This window comes from Bubalus bubalis, chromosome 3, assembly GCF_019923935.1.
Source record: "Bubalus bubalis isolate 160015118507 breed Murrah chromosome 3, NDDB_SH_1, whole genome shotgun sequence".
NCBI lineage: Eukaryota > Metazoa > Chordata > Mammalia > Artiodactyla > Bovidae > Bubalus > Bubalus bubalis.
In genome coordinates, this window is record NC_059159.1 from 124,631,164 (window position 1) to 124,650,821 (window position 19,658).

A 19,658-nucleotide genomic window follows, 5' to 3' on the forward strand; every position below is an offset into this window, starting at 1 on the left:
TCAAGGTCACCTCTTAATTTGTTATGCCATCCCAAGCAAGCTAGTGATAGACTCAATGCAGGCTCTGGAGGCCTTAAAGGTCACGGAGCCTAAGCCTCCCCCAGCAACATCTAGGAGACCCTTACGGGATGCAGTCTGCCATCTCTTCACACACCTCCAGGGACGAGCAGTCCACTACCTCGCCAGCCACTGTTGATGGTTAGATAGCAATCTGCATGCCGAGCCAAGTCTCCCTTCTGAGCTCTTTCAGAGGCACTCGGCTGAAGTGGGAACTAGCACAGGCTCTGGAGTAAACTGTGCAAATCCTTTCTGCAACTGACTAGCTCTGTGATCAGAGGGAAATTTCTTAATATCTCTGCTTATCATGTCTCTTGTTTATAAGATGAAACTTATAAGAATACTACATATTCCATTGGTTTATAGGGAAGAGAAATTGACTTAGCTTATGTAAAGTGCTTATGCCATGCCTAGGACACGATGATCACTAGATAAGAAGAGACCAGAGTTCTAGTCCTGACTCTGTCCGCAAGGCCCCCTCTCTCATCTATGAAGTGATTGACGTTCTTCTAGTCTCAGAGTCCCTGGAGAAAGGAAGGGCTTGAGAAGGTAGTAAGTAGGAAGCTTCTTAAGATGTATGCACATTTTCTATTTTAATGTAAAAATGTAGTTTGGGTCAGAGATTAACACTCCAGGCAGACAGACTGTGATTATCTAATGTTCCCTCTGGCACACACCTGACATGTCTGCATGTATTCCAGGGCTGTCAGAGAAGGTGGTGCTGGAGCATCCTCTGAAGTCCTTCCAGCTCCAGCTTCAGCTCTAGCCTTGGCTCTCATTTAAGCAGAGGAAGCACAGCCTGGCTTCCATATACACACGGGCTCAGTTTACTCATCCCCAAGTCCAGGGTTGCCGACCTCCCAGGGAAGGAGGGCAGTCAAATGGGGCAGTTTGCATCTGAGTGCTTTGTGCTCTAGACCAGGCGGCACGATGTGTCAGCTTTGCCGAAGCAGCCCCTGCAGTCATTGGCAGTCCCTCCACTCGGGACACTGGTGCTTTTAAGACTAGTCCATCTTGCTTTCTAGCAGAGCTTGCCTGACAAGTGACAGCAAGGAGAGACCAGGCTTCCTGCTTAGTGGGGTGGGCGGGAGACAAGCCAGTTCCTTACTGGGGTCGCAGTCTGTATCATCTGCCAGACCAAGCCGGCCAGAGCCCAGGATTGTGCTGGGTCCTTCGAGGACAGGCCTGAGCTCTTCCCAGCACTATCAGAAGCCTTGCCAGATGGGCTGGTGGAATCGTACCATCCTCCCTCTGCCTGCCCTAGTCAGCAGTTCCGGCTCTGTCTGAACCCACACAAGCTCCAGTGAACTCAGGATACCTGGGAGGAGTTCTTTATCAAGAGTCTCAACTGCAGTTCCACACTTGTCCTTTTGGATATTGGGCTGATGTATCTTCTCAGCCTCCCCAAGTTGCTATGCACTGATCATATTCCTATTTTTTCCATTCAGTTCAATGCCTTGACCTTGCCCTAGAGATAGGGTATTATGTGCTCCCTAAGGGCTCATGGTCTAGGTTAGCAACCATCCAACAGAATTTTGTGTTGATGGAAGTGTTCTGTATCTGCACCAATATGGAAACCTCTAGCCACTGGCTCTTGCACACTTGAATGCAACTGAGGAACTGAATTTTAAATTTTATTTAACTTTTAATTGAAGTATAGTTGCTTTACAATAGTATAGTTTCAGATGTACTGTGAGTCAGTATTTTTACAGATTATACTCCATTATAAGTTATTACAAGATAATGTCTATAATTCCCTATGCTCTACAAGATGTCCCTGTTGCTTATCTATTTTATATGTGGTGGTCTGTAGCTCTTAATCCCCTATCTGTATACTGCCACTCCCCACTTCTCTATCCCTGCTGGTAACCACTAGTTTGTTTTCTATATCTGTGAGCCTGTTTCTATTTTACTATTAATATTCATTTGTATTTTTTTTAGATTCCATATAAATTTTATTTATTTAAATTTTTTAAAAATATCAATCAAAAATGGGCAGAGAATCTGAATAGATAGTTTCCCATAGAAGACATACAGATGACCAACAGGTACATAAAAAGTTGCACAAAATCACTAATCATCAGGGAAATACAAATCAAACCACAATGAGCTATCACCTCACACCTGTTAGAATGGCTATTATCAAAAAGATAAGAATTAACAAGTGTTGGCAAGCATATGGAGAAAGGAAACCATTGGGCACCATTGATGGGAATTACAGCTGGTGCAGCCACTATGGAAAATAGTATGGCTGTTCCTCAAAAAATTAAAAGTAGAACTATCATACGATCCAGCAATTTCACTTCTGGGTGTTTATCCAAAGAAAATGAAAACACTAATTTGAAAAGATATGTATCCCTATTCATTACACCAGTATTTACAATAGCCAAAACATGGAAACAACCAAGGTGTTCGTTGCTGGGTGAATAGATAAAGTAAATGTGGTATGTCCAATGGGATATTTAGTCATAAAAAGAATGAATTTTTGCCATTAGTGACAGTGTGGATGGACCTAGAGGATATTGTGTGAAGTGAATCAGAGAAATATAGATACCACATCCTCTCATCTGTGGAATCTAAGAAAAAAAAGATAACAGAGAACAGATTGGTGGTTGCTAGAGGCAGCGGGTAAGGGGTGGGTGAAATGGGTGAAAGATGTCAAAAGGTACAAACTTCCATTAATAAGGTGGGCGGGGGGTTCAGGATGGGGAACACATGTACACCCATGGCGGATTCAAGTCAATGTATGGCAAAACCAATACAATATTGTAAAGTAAAATAAATAAATTAATTAAAAAAAAGAGAAAAAAGTAACACATGGAGGTGTAATGTACAGCATGATGATTATAGTTAATAATACTATATTGCATATTTTAAAGTTTCTAAGAGAGTATATATATATATATATTTTGTTTTGTTTTGTTTTGTTTGGTTGTGTGGCTTGTGGGATCTCAGTTCCCTGATCACGGACTGAACCTGGGCCACAGCAGTGAAAATCCGGAATCCTAATCACTGGGCCACCAGGGAACTCCCAAGACTAAGTCTTAAAAGTTCTCATAATAAGAAACTATGGATGTAACTATGTATGGGGATGGATGTTAACTAGACTTAGTGCGGTCATCACTTCACAGTGTATATAAATATCAAATCATTATATTATATGTCTGAAACTAATGTTATATCATTAAAAAAAGATTTAAAGAACCCCATGCAGCTGGTGATTGCTCTACTGAACAACACAGGTCTAGTGGGAGAGACAGTTACAGAGGCGGGTGACCCAATAATGCAGATTGACTGGGCTGGGAGTAGAGAGGCACATAACAATGCTTGAGTGTCAAGTAGGGAAAGATGGTTTCCAGAGGTAAAGATCAGGAAGGCCTCGTCAGGGAGGGGGCATTTCCTGCAGCTATTAAAACATTGATGCTGGGAAAGAAGAAGGCAGAAGGAGAAGGGGATGACAGAGGATGAGATAGTTGTATGGCATCACCAACTCAATGGAAATGAGTTTGAGCAAACTCTGGGAGATGGTGAAGGACAGGGAAGCCTGGTGTGCTGCAGTCTATGGTCGGACACAAATGAGCGACTGAACAACAACAAATTAAAGCACTATGGCACATCAACAGGAGGGTGAGGGAGGGTAGGAGCATTCCACGTGCAGGGAAGAGGACACATGAACCTTTAGAATGGACCTCTGCCTGCATCAGGCATCGGGTACCAGACTCTCCACCCCTGGGGTAACCAGCCTGAGGAAAGATTGAGAGAGGAAAGGAAGGCGAGGACAGAACTGTGCAGGGCCTGAGTGCCAGGCTGCAGAGAAGGCAGGGCTTATCCTTTATGGTTATTGAATGAACTGAGACCCTACAGGTTGGGCACAGGGCATTGGGAACATAGTAAACTTTCAATAAATGGCAGGGGTTATCAGCCATGGGGAGTCATTGGTGGTGCTTCTGTGTTTGCTGCTTCTCTAGATCAATTTGGGAGTATTGCCCTCTTAGCAGTATTAAGTCTTCTGATCCATGAATATAGGATGTTTTTACATTTATTCAGGTCCTCCTTAATGTACAATGCTGTTTTGTAGTTTTTAGCATGCAAGTCTTTGTTTCTTTATTGAATTTATTCCTAAGTGTTTTAATGTTATTGTAAATGAAATTATTGCCTTAATTTCACTTTGAGGTGGTGGTTCATTGCTGGCGTGTAGAAACACAGATGGGTTTTGAATACTGATCTTAAACACCCTGCAAGCTTGCTGAATGTGGTGATCAGCTCTAATAATTGCTTTTTGTGGATTCCTTAGGGTTTTCTGGATACAGTACTGTGTCACCTGCAAATAGAAGTAGTTTTGCTTTTTCCTTCTCTATATTGTGACTTTTCTTTCTTTTTCCTACTTAATTGTCCTTCAGACAATGTTGGTGAAAGTGGACATTTTTTGGTTTGTTCTTGTTAAGAGGGGGAATGTCTTTAATCATTAAATACTGTTAGCTTTCCTTCTGTGTCTTTTTAAGCCTTTTTTAAGATTATGTTTACTCTTTAGTATCTTATTATACATGGTAACAGAAAACTCAATACAAAAAGAAAACAAAAACTTCCCAAGCTCATCACCATACGTTTGCATATGTATGTGTGTAGGAAATGCAGTTAACTTTACGTAATAAGTACAACCCATCTTGTCACTGCTGCTGCTGCTGCTGCTAAGTCCCTTCAGTCGTGCCCAACTCTGTGCAACCCCATAGAAGGCAGCCCACCAGGCTCCCCCATCCCTGGGATTCTCCAGGCAAGAATACTGGAGTGGGTTGCCATGTCACTAGGCTTCGTCTATTCAATATTGTGTCACAGAATCTTTCCAGGCTTGGGCCCAAAGAGTCACATTGTTATTGTACAGCTGCCCATGTTCTACTGTAAAGCTTAACCATCTTTTATTTGAGAAACTGCCTCTTGATGAATGTTTGTTTCCCTTTTATTCCCACTATTATAAACAAGAAGGATGAATATCCACATCATATCCTTCCCAACACTGTGATTGTCATGTTTTCCTTTCCTTTTCGTCTTTGTCAGATGATCACTATGGATCTGGGGGTAGAGAACTAGCATAATCAGAGTGAGGCTTTAGGAAGCTAACTCTGGCTGTCCCAGCTTTCTGTGTGACCTTAGACAAATCCTCTTCCCTCCCTGGGCCTGTTTCTTCATTTGTAAATTGAAGAGATTTACAAATCTCTAGTCTAAAAGACTAGTTAGCCAACCTGACCTTGCCTTGAAATCACCTCAGTTCAGTTCAGTTCAGTTGCTCAGTCATGTCCGACTCTTTGCGACCCCATGAATCGCAGCATGCCAGGCCTCCCTGTCCATTACCAACTCCCAGAGTTCACTCAGACTCACGTCCATTGAGTCAGTGATGCCATCCAGCCATCTCATCCTCCGTCGTCCCCTTCTCCTCTTGCCCCCAATCCCTCCCAGCATCAGAGTCTTTTCCAATGAGTCAACTCTTTACATCAGGTGGCCAAAGTATTGGAGTTTCAGCTTTAGCGTCATTCCTTCCAAAGAACACCTAGGGCTGATCTCCTTTAGAATGGACTTCAGTTCAGTTCAGTCGCTCAGTCATGTCCAACTCTTTGCGACCCCATGAATCACAGCACCCAGGCCTCCCTGTCCATCACCAACTCCCGGAGTTCACTCAGACTCACGGCCATCAAGTCGGTGATGCCATCCAGCCATCTCATCCTCTGTTGTCCCCTTCTCCTCCTGCCCCCAATCCCTCCCAGCATCAGAGTCTTTTCCAATGAGTCAACTCTTCGCATGAGGTGGCCAAAGTACTGAAATCACCTGGGGAGTTTTAAAAACCATGGACACCCAAGTACCGCAGCCAGTGATTTAATTAGTATGAGGGATAGCCTGAGTTGTAGGATTTTTAAATCTCCTTGAGACTAAACGATATGAAGGTCCTTCCTGCTCAGATAGTCCAAGAAGGCTGCTGTGGGGCAGCGGAAAGATCTCTTCTTGGCGTTCAGCAACCCTAGGTTTGAATCCCAGCTCACTAACTCCTGGCTGCCTGACCTTTCAACTTCTCCACACTTCCGGCTTCCGGTTGCCCTGCTCTTGGAGTGGGCGGGGGCAGGGAAGTACTAAAATCCCAGCCCAGCGCTCGGGATTTCTGCGAGTAGAGAAGATTTAGGTGCCGCACGAGTGAGCAAGAAGTGACTGTTTGTTTTTTCTTTCTTTTTTAAATCAAAGAGCCAGCCTCTGGGCAACAAAGTGGAAATGGAGATTGTGAGCATGTTGGAAAAAAACGCTACGCTCCTCAAATTCGGCTACCACTTCACCCAGCAGGGACCCCGGCTGCGAGCGTCCAACGCCATGATGAACAACAACGACCTTGGTGAGTGGACCTAAGCCCCCTAGCCGCCGCCTGTCATTCTTCGTACCTGTCGGAGGAGATATGGCAGGGAAAACTCCACTGCTGCTTTGCCCAAGGCTCTTCCTGGGTCTGACTCTCGGTTTTCATCCTAATCCCATACTCTTGTTTTCGGTGTTTGCATCTTGCTTCCCGCCCCCCGGAACCTTCCCCAGACTGCCAGAGCCCTGCCTGCAGATGCCGAGGCCTGGCCCTCCTCCCTAAAGGTAGCTCAGCTCAGCACAGGACTGGGCCCAGAGCGCACCCTCAGCCTGTTAGCCTAGTGAGTGAAACGTAGGAGGCACAAAGCCAACACTGAGTCTCTTCTTCTTCTGAATACCTTTTTTGGAGCCCAGTTCAGTTCAGTTGCTCAGTCGTGTCCGAGCCCAGAATCCTCTCCAAATCATACAGTCTGGCCCAAGCCCCAGATCCTAAAGCCATCAATCAGCCTTACTACCCACACCTGAAGCCTGGGGGACTTGATATTGCTTTTATAGTAAAGGTTGAAAATGTTGACTTCATAGTAAAGTATAACAGGTTACATTCATTTAATCTCAGTTACAGGTATAGTTTGTATTTTTTCCTAAAAAAATAAAAAAGAAAATGTCACAATTTTTCTTAGCAAATACTGAATAGAAATACAAGTCAGTTGAACAAAAAGAGAGACCAATCACCGACTTAGTTCCAGATGCTAATTGTTCTCAAGCTCTGTGGGTAGTTGTTTCTCCTGTGTTTTCCTGCTTCCTGCTTGAAGAACTTAATAGTGTCCAAAGAGGAGTATGTTTGATGAGGCTATAGGAAAATAAGGAGGGGGGAAAAAAACAAGAAAAGGAGTGGGCCTGTTAACTTAATTGATCATTATATTCAACTGTGAGTTACCTAGACTCAAAGGCAGGAGGAAGACAAAGCAAGTTATACTATTCTAAGAAGGAAACAATGAATTTTTTAAAAAGAAGAAAGCTTCTTTCTGAGATTGAATTATGAGCTAACTGTGTTTTTAAAGGATGATGTGTTCAGTGAGTTTTTCATCAAATTTGAACCTGCTCTAAAAGTGTTTCTTTTTGTTTAGTTTTTGTTTCTGACACTCAGAAAATGCAAGGAGCTTAACACTAAAGCACGTCTCAGAGTTCAGGTGTGTCACTTCCTGGTGATGAATCCGAAGCTAGGTTAATACACGGAAGGCCTAGAAGAATGGGGGTGAGTGTGTAGGTGTGTATGCACGAGGCAGGTACTCACAGAACCTGTGCATAGATAGCCACAGAGCTGCTCAATTCAACAAACATTTGTCAAAGACCTATAGTGCACTGGGTGTTGAAGGTATAGGTTCATGTTCTTAAGCTATTTTTTCATTTCTTACCCCAGCTGTTACTTTTTTCTAGAGCTGCAGATCTGGAAAAGTCCATCAAACAAAAACCCACACCAGGTGTCCTGGTTTGTGAAGTGTCTTTATTTGAAACAAAACATGAGCAAACACAAACCACTAAGAATTATAATTATCGCGGTGTAACAGAGGTTATTGTTGTTAAATCGCTTAGTTGTGTCTGACCCTTTGCGACCCCATGGACTGCAGCATGCCAGGCTTCCATGTCCTTCACTATCTTCTGGAGTTTGCTCAAACTCATGTCCATTGAGTTGATTCAACTATCTCATCCTGTCACCCCCTTCTCAGTGATAGCTACACTGAATTGTTGAGGATGGCCCATAACCTGGACTCTGTTGGCTCAGTTGTGATCTGGCTGCAGAACCAGCACTAAAAAGCTTTGAGTTCTATTCTGATATGCAGTAACCTAACTTTTTTTTTTTTTTTAATCTCAGATTAAACATCTTATGTGTCCCTCAGTGCCTGTCTCAGGGCTAATTGAGCTTTGGTCTTCCAGTGGCAAGATGGCTTGGAGGACTTCTTTCTAGGGTTAGAAGTTTCCAGATGAGTCAGGAGTGCTGGAGGCTAGAGGAAATGGCCCTTGAGGACACTGTCCTGAGAGTCTGTGTTCCAAAATGCAGGCCCAGTTCCTATCACCAGGGACTTGGTGAGGTCATGGCAGGAGCCTCGCGTGCCATTGCTGGACGGGACTTCAGGCTCCTCCTTCCGTTCTCTTCTGGAGGAACTGAGGCCTGGGAAGGACTGCACTTCTAGGCAGTGGTTTGGTCAAGTCACACCTTTGTTAGTTACATTGTCACACCTTAGTTACTGTGAGTACTTTGTGAGCACCTTTTGTGTGCCCAGGGCTATGCGAGGTGACATAAGCAGTAGCAGAAAGCCAAGTCCCTGACTCAAAAACCTTTACAACCCCTTAGGGGAGAAAAAGACTCAAAGTCAGACCCCTAGATTCAGGAAGGCCTACAAACTGTATGCAGACAAAACAAGCAAATAATTTGTGAGGACAGAGGCCAGTTAAGCCATGCCTCCTGGTGGGGGTGGGCCTGAGTCAGCCTTGTGAAGAGAGAGGTTGTGCGGGAGGTCACAGGAGTTCCTGGTGGGGTTGCTGGCAAAGGCAGGGTGATAGGACCCAGTATGCCAGATAGGAGAGACAGGAAGTTCTGAAAGGAAGGAGGAACTGTTATAGGAAGTTACACCTGGTAGGAGAAGCAGGAGCCCACAGAGAAGGGAGGGAAGGGCATTGCAAGCAGAGGGAACAGCATGGGCAAAGGCAGGGACGATGACCAGGCACATGGGGTGTTCATGGGAATGGGGCTGAGGGGGTAGGTATGGGAGGCTGTGAGCCAAAAGCCTTTAATGCTGAGCTCAGGACTTTGGTGAGGAAAGCAGGTGGGTAGTGGGACAGTGGCAGTTTCCTAGGCGGGAATGACAGGGTATTAAAACAGGTTTCCCCCGAGACCTGTGCGGCGGTTCCCTTGGGTTTTCCCACGGAAGGAATTAGAGCAGAATGATCTAAGTGACTGCACACAACAGTACCAGTTGGTGAAGTAGGATTTTTAGCTTTAAAAGCAAATTGTGCCTGTCTGCTAACTTTTTGTGGAAGAAACACTTCCAATTCTGATAGTGCATCAGTGTCCTCCTCTAAAAGAAATTCTGACTTTCCTTCCAACATGCTTTTTTCATCCTGCTCCTGATGCTCTGCTGAAGCCGACAGGCTTCCGCATTTCCCAGCTGAACCCGTTTGTCATTAGAGCCCAGCCATGGCGGTTGTGACTCATCTGATGCTGCAGTCCAGCGGCAGGGGGCAAGCTCTAGATGGAAGGGAACAGGCCTCTCCAGCTTCCTTCTCTCTCCGACCAACCTCTGAGCTGGCTCCTGGCCATGGCCAGGTCTGCAGGGCCTAGGCTTTGCTTGCCTGCAAGGCAGGTGGGCTCCTTAGGAGACATGTAGTCCCCAAGGCCATGGATCAGCCAGTGGCTCTGCAGACAGGCAGCCTGCCCAGGACCCATCCTGACTGGCATGTCTTTGGTCCTTCCCGCCCTGGGCTCTTAGCTGTGTTCCATGGGAGAGAGCAAGGCATCAGGAAGGAGCTGAGGATCCCCATCTCAAAGGGGATGAGATGGGGAAAGTAGGGGATCCCTACTTTCCCAAGGTGGTACCTCAGATGACTCCTGTCTCCACACTATTTATAGCTGACAGCCAGGCTGCTGCTCAGGGTCCTGTAACTCTGCCACTGATGCTCTCGTCTCTTAATGAAATCTGAATTGCAGCCTCCAGGTTAAGACAGTTATATGTTTTTTGGGGGGGTGGGGTGGGGAGAGAGTAACATGCTTAAAAGCAGAAGACATTCGTTTCTGGGAAAGGCACTCCTTTACTGTTTTCTCAAGGTAGACCTAACAGGCACCCAAGACACAGCACACACACATACTCCCCAAATCAGTTTCATCATCTTGGGAAAGAATACTACTTTCCTCCCCAGTTCAAGCCAGAAATCGGCACCTCTGTCTGTGCTTCCCCAACCTGGCCAGCCACCTCCTCACCATCCATGTCCCCTGGGCCCTGGTCCAGCCCTCATCACCCTTACCCAGCATTCTGCAGTGTCCTCGCGCCCCTGCAGCTCCTCGAGGGCCGGCATCTCACAGTGCTCATCCCAAAGCATATCGCACCACTCTGCTTAGAACCCTTTTCGTGTTCCCACTGCTCTCAGGTTAAACTCCTTGACGTGGCTTACAAGTCCCTTCGCAATCACAGCTGATACTTACATGGCCATTACTGTGTGCCAGGCACTGCCCTGAACACTTCAGTCTTACTAACTCGTGTAACATTCCCCAAAACCAGGTGAGGCAGGTACTGTTGTCATCCCCATCCTACGGTAAGGAGATGGGACCTAGAGAAGTAGTAAAGTTACCTGCTGTCAGTGGGCGGAGGTGGGACTGGATCTGGTAGTCATTCTGGCCCCAGCACCTGTGCTGTCCGCCTCCACTCCAGTTGAGGCCCTGCCAGATTCATCTCTCGACACCCCAACAAGCCATTGCCTTGCCATATTGGTATCAGCCAGTCCAGAAAGGCTGAGTGTCTCCCAGTGACCTAGGCAAAAGCTGCCTTTTCAGAAACTATTACTCCTAATGCTCCCTGTACATTCCCGCCATCTACCCCTTTATCGTTTAAGATTCAGTGGACAACTTACCCACCATCCTTGGAAGATCTGACTACTTTGTTCACTGGGCCTCTTATACTTGATGAGATCTACCAGCATACTTGTGATGTTTTATCTAATTTCTTATAGGTTTATCTTACACTATGCTACGCTAAGTCACTTCAGTCGTGTCCGACTCTGTGCAACCCCATAGACAGCAGCCCACCAGGCTCCCCTGTCCCTGGGATTCTCCAGGCAAGAACACCGGAGTGGGTTGCCATTTCCTTCTCCAATGCATGAAAGTGAAAATTGAAAGTGAAGTCGCTCAGTCGTGTCTGACTCTTAGCGACCCCATGGACTGTAGCCTACCCGGCTCCTCCGTCCATGGGATTTTCCAGGCAAGAGTACTGGAGTGGGGTGCCATTGCCTTCTCCAAGGTTTATCTTAGTCCCCTGTTAATCTTTATTTCTTATCCTTGTGCTTGACACATCACAGCAGTCAGTCAATGCTGCTGCATATAAATGTATATAAGACATGCCTCAAAGGCATGATGGAAGTATAAAGCCTGGCAAGTGGTGGAGGGAGTGTAAGATGCTGATGGGGATTGGTCCAGATGACCTGAGATGCTGGAAGGCTCTGACAGTGAAAGAGTCTCTGGCAGTTGTAATGATAAGCCATGTAGAGGAGTCTGCTTTAATGGAAGTAAAAAGCAGGTTGATTTGAAGGAACCTGGAAGACCTGGCATCTGTTCCCAGTTGTGTCTCTTATTCACTGTGACTTGAGGCAAGATACTTTTCCTCTCTTGACCTCAATTTTCTTCATTATTAAAATGGGGGAAAATAATACCAAAGTGGTGCCTTTCTTTTCTCCCCATCCAGTTCCTGTATAAGCCAGTGCCTGGGGAACCGTGTGCAGTTGCAGCCCAGCATACTTACTGAGGGCAAGTTGCGGGAGACCCCATGGGGTCCCTTTCTTACCTCAAGCCACGGACTGGGGCCTCAGGTTCCAGTCCTGGCTCTGCTGCCTCGCCCTCAGGAACCCTGGCTCCCTTGTCTTCTCCAGGGGAAAGGAGCTGTCCCCTTGTGAGACCCAGATGAGACGTGTATGTGTACAGCCTGCATAGACAGGGCCTGATTGTACTGAGGGAGGCGCCGGACTGAGGCTCAAGATGAGTCCCAGCCTTGGTTCCGTCTAGTACCGGCTCTGTTGCTTTGTTCCCTGCCATGCTGCCCTCATCCATGACATGGCAGTGGTGACTACGCTGCCACTCTGGAATTGTTGGAGGGGCGCCAGTGAGGGGTTGAGTGTAAATGGGGTGTAATGCTTACTCAGCTAACATGGAGATGCTGCCAAGCCTGGTTTGTGTAAACCCTCTCATCACTCTGGGCAAACCTCTTCTGCTTTTTGGGCTTTGGTGGTGGTTCCCCCCATGTCTCCCCCCAAGCTGTTACACATTCTGATGGTCTCCAGGAATCTGGCCAGACACACTGTCTTCTCTCCAGGAGACAGCCCGCTGATTTGCATTCATTGCTCTTTCCAGGGAGGTGCAGGGGAGAGGAGCAGCCCAGGCAAAGGCTAAACTCTAGGCCCCAGATGGGGCAAACTGTGTGTCTCCCCACCAGCTCCTAGCCACAACCAGAGTAACACACCTTCCTGGGTGGTTCTGCTTTATATGCTCAGTGTCACACACAGGCCGATTCGGTTCTTGTTACAGCTTGTAAGCATTCATCTGAGATCTAAATTTGTTTAGCTCGGGAACTGGAAGGTGTCTAAGTGTAGACAAACTTTTTCCCTCTCACAATAGCATCCTGTCTGCCACACCTGCAGCCCCCTTGACTGCCACCCACTGGCTCTACAGCCTTTGACCTGCCTTTCTCTCGTAGCTGATGTGACTTGCTGCTTGGTTTTCATCTGCAGACATTGTTTTGTTTCAAACACTCTCCCTTATTACAACAAAGGGACCCTTCCCCCTGTCCCCCACCATCGCCGCCATCTCATAAGCTAATGCTTTCCTCTTGGCAACATTTAACTCCCTTGCTATGTGAACAGTGTTTGGACTTGATATTGTCTTGTCTCTGGGAAAATGTCAAGGTTAACCATAAGGGGATACAGATAATGCAGAGTAATCTTCAGGGCAGATGCTGTTGTTGACACAGGCAGGCTGAGAACTCTGAGGAAGGGCCGAGGGAAACCTTACCAGCAGGGTAAGATTTCATTAAGATGGACTGAACTTAACCTCTATCTGACCTGGAGTAAGGATCTTCAACCATGGGGCCTCTGTACACGAAGGATGACGGTAGAGTTGGATAAAGCGGGCTTTACACCTGTGTGGCCAGCGCTTCACAAGTACTTTTTGAATGAATCTACACCACTACAGGCCCTCCTCTCAGTGAAGGCTCACAAGCTGTCCTTTAAAAACAACAGACTTCAGAGTGTGCTCAGCAGTTATCAAGAAGCTTCCCGGTGCTTTCCAAGCCACGGTGGTGGTTCTGGGGCCCAGGGACAGCTGCTCACGTCTCATCTCCATTCCTTTCCAGTGAGGAAGAGGAGGCTGGCAGACTTGACCGGGCCCATCATCCCCAAGTGCCGGAGCGGCGTCTAGTGTGTGCGGGTGCCGACCACGCCTTTGAACTGGACGTGTTCCACTGATAAGCTGTGCTCTGCGGTGGGAACCAGAAGGCAGAATGCCAGCACAAACCCTGTTGTGGTTCAGTTCTTCATGCACTAAGGTTTTAGGTTAGCTAGTGGTTGTAGCTGAAAATTTTATAAACTATGGTTAATGTGAAGTTTTTCTTTAGTCACAGAAATTCAGTCTGTTTATTATTTAAAAACTAAGAAGCCCCTGAACCGCCAGATCTTACTGAAGACGATGTTAGTGCAGCAGTGACTTAGCCCCAAAAGTCCAGTTTCAGTGACCTTGGTATGTGGTGTTTCAGATATATTTAAAATGTGTAACAGGAACAAACAGCACCCTCTTCCACATGGTTGAAAAGCATTATAAAATATTTTATTACAAACTTGATCTTAGCTCTTTAACAAACAGCTCATCATTCTTAATCCTCCTTTAAATTTTAAGAACCTCAAGATTAAAGTTGCTAAATTGATTTCTGGATCAAGAACAGTTTTTTTTTTTGTTTTTTTTTTACTTAAAGAAAGACAAGCCCACAGAGCTTTGCCAGCAATCAAAGAATGATCCTTTTGCTGGTTACCAGGGAATGATAGAAAAAGCCAATAATGAAAATTCAAATTTTAAAAACCATCCTTTTTTTAAAAGAAACAAAAACCAATTCCAGGCAACAAGCATTTTCCTGGGTGTTCTTTATCAACATCTGGGATTTATTTACAGTACTGGAGTCAGAAAGAATTGTTTCCTTACCGGATGCCAACCTTACAATGGATGTGAAAACCTATGGCCAAATACTTGAAAACACTCATAATTGCACAGTCAGTAGTGGGCCAGTGCCTTATGTGAGGTAAATCACTGATAAGATGAATTTCCAGTCCATCATGGCTTATGCTTACAGACTTCAGCCACCCTGTCACATCACTTATTAGACAAGTCACCACTGATCTCGCCTGTAAATGAAGCCTCTCAAGGGCAATGGTGAAGAAAATCTAGATATTTAAGAATTAGGAAACCTGGCCAAACCACCCAAGATGGTGAATTCTGAAAATGTAATTTTGGCATCTCTGCCAGATCCCTTTTTAACATCATGTGCATCTCCTGGGATCCAGCAAAAATGTTAAGCCACACTGCCCTTGTGCCTTTTAATATACCACAGTGCCAGTTAAACTAGTATTTCTGTTGCTTGGGGAGTTATTTTCATGAGTGATTCAGCAAATCTTAGAACAAAGGACAGGCCAAAGACCAGACGAACATAGACTAAGCTGCGGAGCACTGAGCAGAGAGGCTTTTGATGAAAAAAGTCTTGCATACTGAACTGTAACGATGTGGACAGTACAGGGTAACCAGAGATGGAGCCAGGGCCTCACCACCATGGAGGAGTGTCTGCTGAGGCTGTAGGAGTGGCTCTGCGCTGCAGGGACAGCCAGCCCCATTCGGCTTCTCCTTGAAACACAATTGCAGCTGTATTCTGCATCACTGGAAACTGCAATATAATATTAAATCTGTTGGTCTATGGATGGCTGTGCATGTGTTTCTTGGGACTTGCGCCTGACGTGTTGGCCAGAGGCTGGGAAACCACCACAGCAGTGCTCAGTAACCTGACGCAGGATGTCTTGTGTTCTGAGGTGTTTACCTAAAAACTACTGCCCAGATGTTGGTGTCTTCGAGCTCATAATGTGGTTCTCTCAGAGACGCTTCAGAGCTAGTAGTGTGGGTGTTGAGGGAAGCAGAAACTATTACAGGGAAATCTCTCAGAAAAGAAATCCAATAAAAGTGAAGATAGCCACATCTTTAAGACTATCTCCTCCACCAGATGAGCTGTTCGTCTAGACTAGAGGTGGCAAGGTTTTTTTTTTTTCTGTAAAGGGCCAGATAGTTCAGGCATACCTTGCTTTAAGGTTTCTGACAACCCCACATTGTCAGATGATAGCATTTTTTAGCAATACAAAATTTTAATTAGGTGATATACATTGTTTCTTTAGACACAATGCTATTGTACACTTAATAGTCTACAGCATAATGTAGGCATACCTTTTACATATACTAAGAAACTAAAAAGTTCATGTAACTCATTTTGATGTGGTTTGGAACTGAATCTGCATCTCCGAGGTACACATGTAAATACTGCAGGCTTTGCAGGCCATAATGTCTTTCTTGTAAATGCTTAATTCTGTCAAAGATCATATGTATGTGAATGGCTGTGGCTAGTCCAATGAAACTTTATTTACAGAAAGAGGTGGGCCACACGCTGTAGTTGGCAGATCCTGGTCCAGTGCTCTGAGGCTAGCAGGGAAAAAGGAGGGTAGGGGTGGATGGTGGATTGACCTAAGAGGCCCAGTTCTGAGAAGCCCACTTCTAGGGCCACACAGCTTTCATTTTTGCCATCAGGACAGACAGGTTTGCTGATAAGAAAAACGAGTACTGCCAGCCCTGCTGCATGGTGCAGAAGGGGCAGGGCAGGTCACCAGGTTCAAGGCTCTCTCCCTTAGGAACTCTGGGATCCCACAAAGCCCGCCTTTTTCTGTGCTCTAGCACCTTCTGAGCCAGAATGTCTCTGGTAAGAGGTGAGCACCCAAGTTCCTCTTCCCTTCTCTTGCGGAGGACAGGTGCTAACATGTGACCAGCTGACCATGCTGGCTCTGGCAGCTCTGGAGTTCCCCATTTCTCTGTTAGTGCAGCCCTAACGTTCTCCAATACATGGCGGCCCCAGACCTAGCTGTGTGAAGGCCTGGGGGAACAGAGGGGGCCGTTCCCATCAACATCCAGCCTGGGCCCCGGGCTTGAGGGGAGAGGCGCCTGCTGTGAGAGGCCCCCGCCGTGAGAGCTCCCTTGGTACACGTGGCCGTCGGGCTGTACACTCGCATTCCTCTTTAAAGCTGCTCTGGGCTGGGCTTGCAGCCTGTCTGTTCCCTTTGTCTTGACACGTGACACAACAGGCTGTGAATCCTCGTTCTTGGCAGGCAGGGCAGGTCAGGACGAGCTGGCGGCACTGGGGAGTGGAGCAGAGTTTATAGTGGTCCCAGGGGATGCCACAGTAGGAACATTCTGGGAAGAAAGAAAAGCCTTGTTATAAAAACACAAGCACACATGTGTGTGCACACATCATGCAGACAGGCACTTCTCCAGTTCCTAAACCTAGCCCTTTGCTCATCAGCATCTAATGTATCCTTTCGGGCCTGGGGAAGGTTTCTAACCAACAAGGCTCCCCACCCATCCCCACTTTTTCGGGTTAGGTTGCTTCTGGGATTTGTCTTTTGATTCTAGCATTCATGGACCCATTTTTCTTTTCCCCATTTAGAAAACAGGTAGTAACATTTTTCTGTTTCATTAACTAGTCCCAAGCTGGCCAACACCCTTTGTTGGCTTTTTTCCTTAACATCATTCCCTTTTGCACTGAGACACAACACGCCTGAATACAGGTGACTGCACATCGAAACTCTGCAGTCCACACCCGTCTCCCCAGGCCTGTGGATCTGCTCTTGCCAGGGTACACTCAGCCACACAAGTCCTAAAGCTCATGTATCTACTTTCTCAGCCCCTTTTACCACTGATAACATCATTCTTCAAGTCCCCTTACCCAGCTTATCTAAGCTACCTTTGGGCCCTCTCTCCCCTCTTTTTTCTCCCTCTAGCGCCATTAGAGATCTGAAGTTGCTTCCAGTAAGAGACAAAATAAGACCATTAAAATGAATAAAAAGATCAAGAAGAAAGGGGAGAAGAAATCAGACTCCCATCTTATTTATTATCCAGGTGTTAACTCAATCTCGGTCCCTGCTCAAAGAAGTTCTAAAAAATTCTGACAGTCACTAGGGTTGTCTGCTTATGACCTTTCCCATTCAGAACAGTGGCATCCAGGAGGAAGATCCATTTTCTTAAAGATTAATTTAATTTTCCTCCTCCTGACTGCTTTCATCTGGTACCACGTGTTATTGTGGAGTCCGGACTAGTCTCACCAAAGGCTTCCTGGAGCCACTCTGCCTCTGGCCCTGGGGTCAGCTCCACCCTGGAATGCCCCACCCACCACTCTAAACATGCATAACACATGTGTCCACACACCATCTAACTAGGGGTTCTTTTATGTGTGCCATGAATCTACAGCCAAGTGAAGACTATTCTTGGAAAAATGTTTTTAAAATGCAGAAAATAAAATACATAGGATCACAAAGGAAACCAACTATACAGAAATACAAAATAACAGTATTCTTCAGAGTCTGGGATACGGTATGGTATTTAACACATAAAATAATAAGATTTAGTGATGGGCCTAATAACTTTCCATTTTGAAGCAATGATGCACATAAATGCTATTTTGAAATATTCATAGCAGCTGTAATAATGAAAATACTGTGATTTCTGTTGATGACAAAGTCACAAGTACATCCAATACCCCTGATTTGCTTCTTACATTCATAATTGAAGTGCTATATTTAGTGAGGGGTTATGAAACCAAAGATGAAATTATTTTCCAGTCCAAATTCACAGGTCCCTTTAGTACAATATTACCGACTCCAGGTTAAGACCCTAGATTTAGCCTATTAGTTCAACTCTTAGCAGGTGGACAGAGTGAGTGCGGTTATTCCCATTTTAAAGGACTTGTCTAACTAGTAAACAATCGAGTCAGATCCCAACCCAGGGCTCCTAATGGTCAGGGTTCTGTCTGCTCCACCACTGCACCCCCAGCTCTGGTGGGAAACGGTGGTCCTGTGCAGTCCTTTTCCCTTGCTTGATTCGTCAAGCAATCAGTACTGGCCTGCCTTCCAGAAGGTTAATACAGAGGGTGTGCCTGCTCAGGAGCTGCGGTTCTGAGCCAGTGCTGACCTACCTGACACTATGTCATTGTTGAAGGATAAGGCGTAACGCTCATCGAAAACAAACAACTTCCCTTTGTAAAAACCATCAGGAAACTCCTCCAGGTACTTGTGGATGCCACCCTTGAGCTGGAACACTTCCTTGCACACTCCCTGTGTGTGGAAACACAAGAGGAAATTTGAGGAGACTAGCAGAGGCCAGTAGGAACCTCCACAGAGAAGCGACATGTGGTAGGAATGCCAAAATGGGGCCCCTGGTTCCCTTGTGGGACACTGAAGAACTGCTGACCAAGGGGGGTGAGGAACCAACTGGCCAGACCTTGCCCGCTAGGGGGATGGCTGAGGACAGCAGTCAGGGCCTTCACTCTCGAGATCCTGGGAAGCCCAACTATTTTTGTGGCTCCCTAAATATAGGTAGACACCTGTTGGGACATGTAATGTTACTGAATCTGCTCTTCTCAGTATCAAGCAAAAGGCTTAGGAAAAGGGAGATGTCAACTAATCTTTCCCTTTTGTACTTGATGAGTCTCTAAGACTGATGAGTGCTTTTCACATCTTGAGATTTAAGAACTTCAGACTTTATACTTAGAAACTCTATGCTGGAACCATACAAGGGGACAATAAATCCTGCTGCCTGGGGGTGGCAGCTTCCTTCACCTCCAAGCCTGCAGTGCCCTGAGGTTGGGAACTCACCTTGGTCTTCAGGTAGGCTGAACCCCGCTCACAACGGATGCCCCCAGTGCAATACATCAGCACCCTCTTCTCTTTGAAAAGTTCTAGATTTTCATCAATGTAGCTAGGGAAATAACTGAATTTCCTGATGTCTGGGGCTAAGCAGCCCTGGAATCGTCCCTACAATATAGAAGCAGCAGAAATAAAATTATCAGAAAAACACACCTGGTAAGAACAAAGATTCTTTCTGCGTCAACCACCACTCCCCAGCCCTGCCTTGGCAAGGAAGCACTTGCTCACTGCCATTTTCATCCCATACTCGGACCTTTCAAACTCCGAGAGCTAGAACTTAGAAACAAGGCTGGGTGGGCTGTGGCTTACCCTCTGAGACCTTGGGGAACTGGAGAGGTTGCCCAAGGCAGACTTGACAAGATCCTGACATGGGTCTAGGGGTAGGCATGGGAGACAGTTCATTTTGTACAAGATGTCTTTAATCCCTATTTTCTTAGCCTTTCTCACCAGATTCTAAGTTCAAAGGCTTGGGTTTTCTCTTCTAGCAGCGGGAGGACAGCCACTGACTGGGCCACAGTGGGCAC

General features: G+C 46.1%; 2 protein-coding genes across 7 annotated transcripts in view; one reads left to right on the forward strand and one right to left on the reverse strand.

Annotated features, from left to right (window-relative positions):
• The window catches only part of TMOD1 (tropomodulin 1), an 89,412-nt gene extending 75,352 nt beyond the window's left edge, over positions 1–14,060 (forward strand). For all 4 annotated transcript variants that reach the window (XM_044940066.2, XM_044940067.2, XM_025281770.3 and 1 more), the window contains exons 9-10: positions 6,283–6,427; positions 13,494–14,060. In XM_044940066.2, coding sequence (XP_044796001.1) covers positions 6,283–6,427; positions 13,494–13,558 — 210 coding nt within the window. In that variant the 3' untranslated portion in view covers positions 13,559–14,060. The remainder of the gene's footprint in view (positions 1–6,282; positions 6,428–13,493) is intronic.
• TSTD2 (thiosulfate sulfurtransferase like domain containing 2) overlaps positions 13,942–19,658 on the reverse strand; it is a 30,019-nt gene continuing 24,302 nt past the window's right edge. For all 3 annotated transcript variants that reach the window (XM_025281768.3, XM_006063460.4, XM_025281769.3), the window contains exons 8-10: positions 19,084–19,242; positions 18,405–18,543; positions 13,942–16,627 (exon numbers count right to left, since the gene is read on the reverse strand). In XM_025281768.3, the coding sequence (XP_025137553.3) occupies positions 16,338–16,627; positions 18,405–18,543; positions 19,084–19,242 (588 nt within the window). In that variant the 3' untranslated portion in view covers positions 13,942–16,337. The remainder of the gene's footprint in view (positions 16,628–18,404; positions 18,544–19,083; positions 19,243–19,658) is intronic.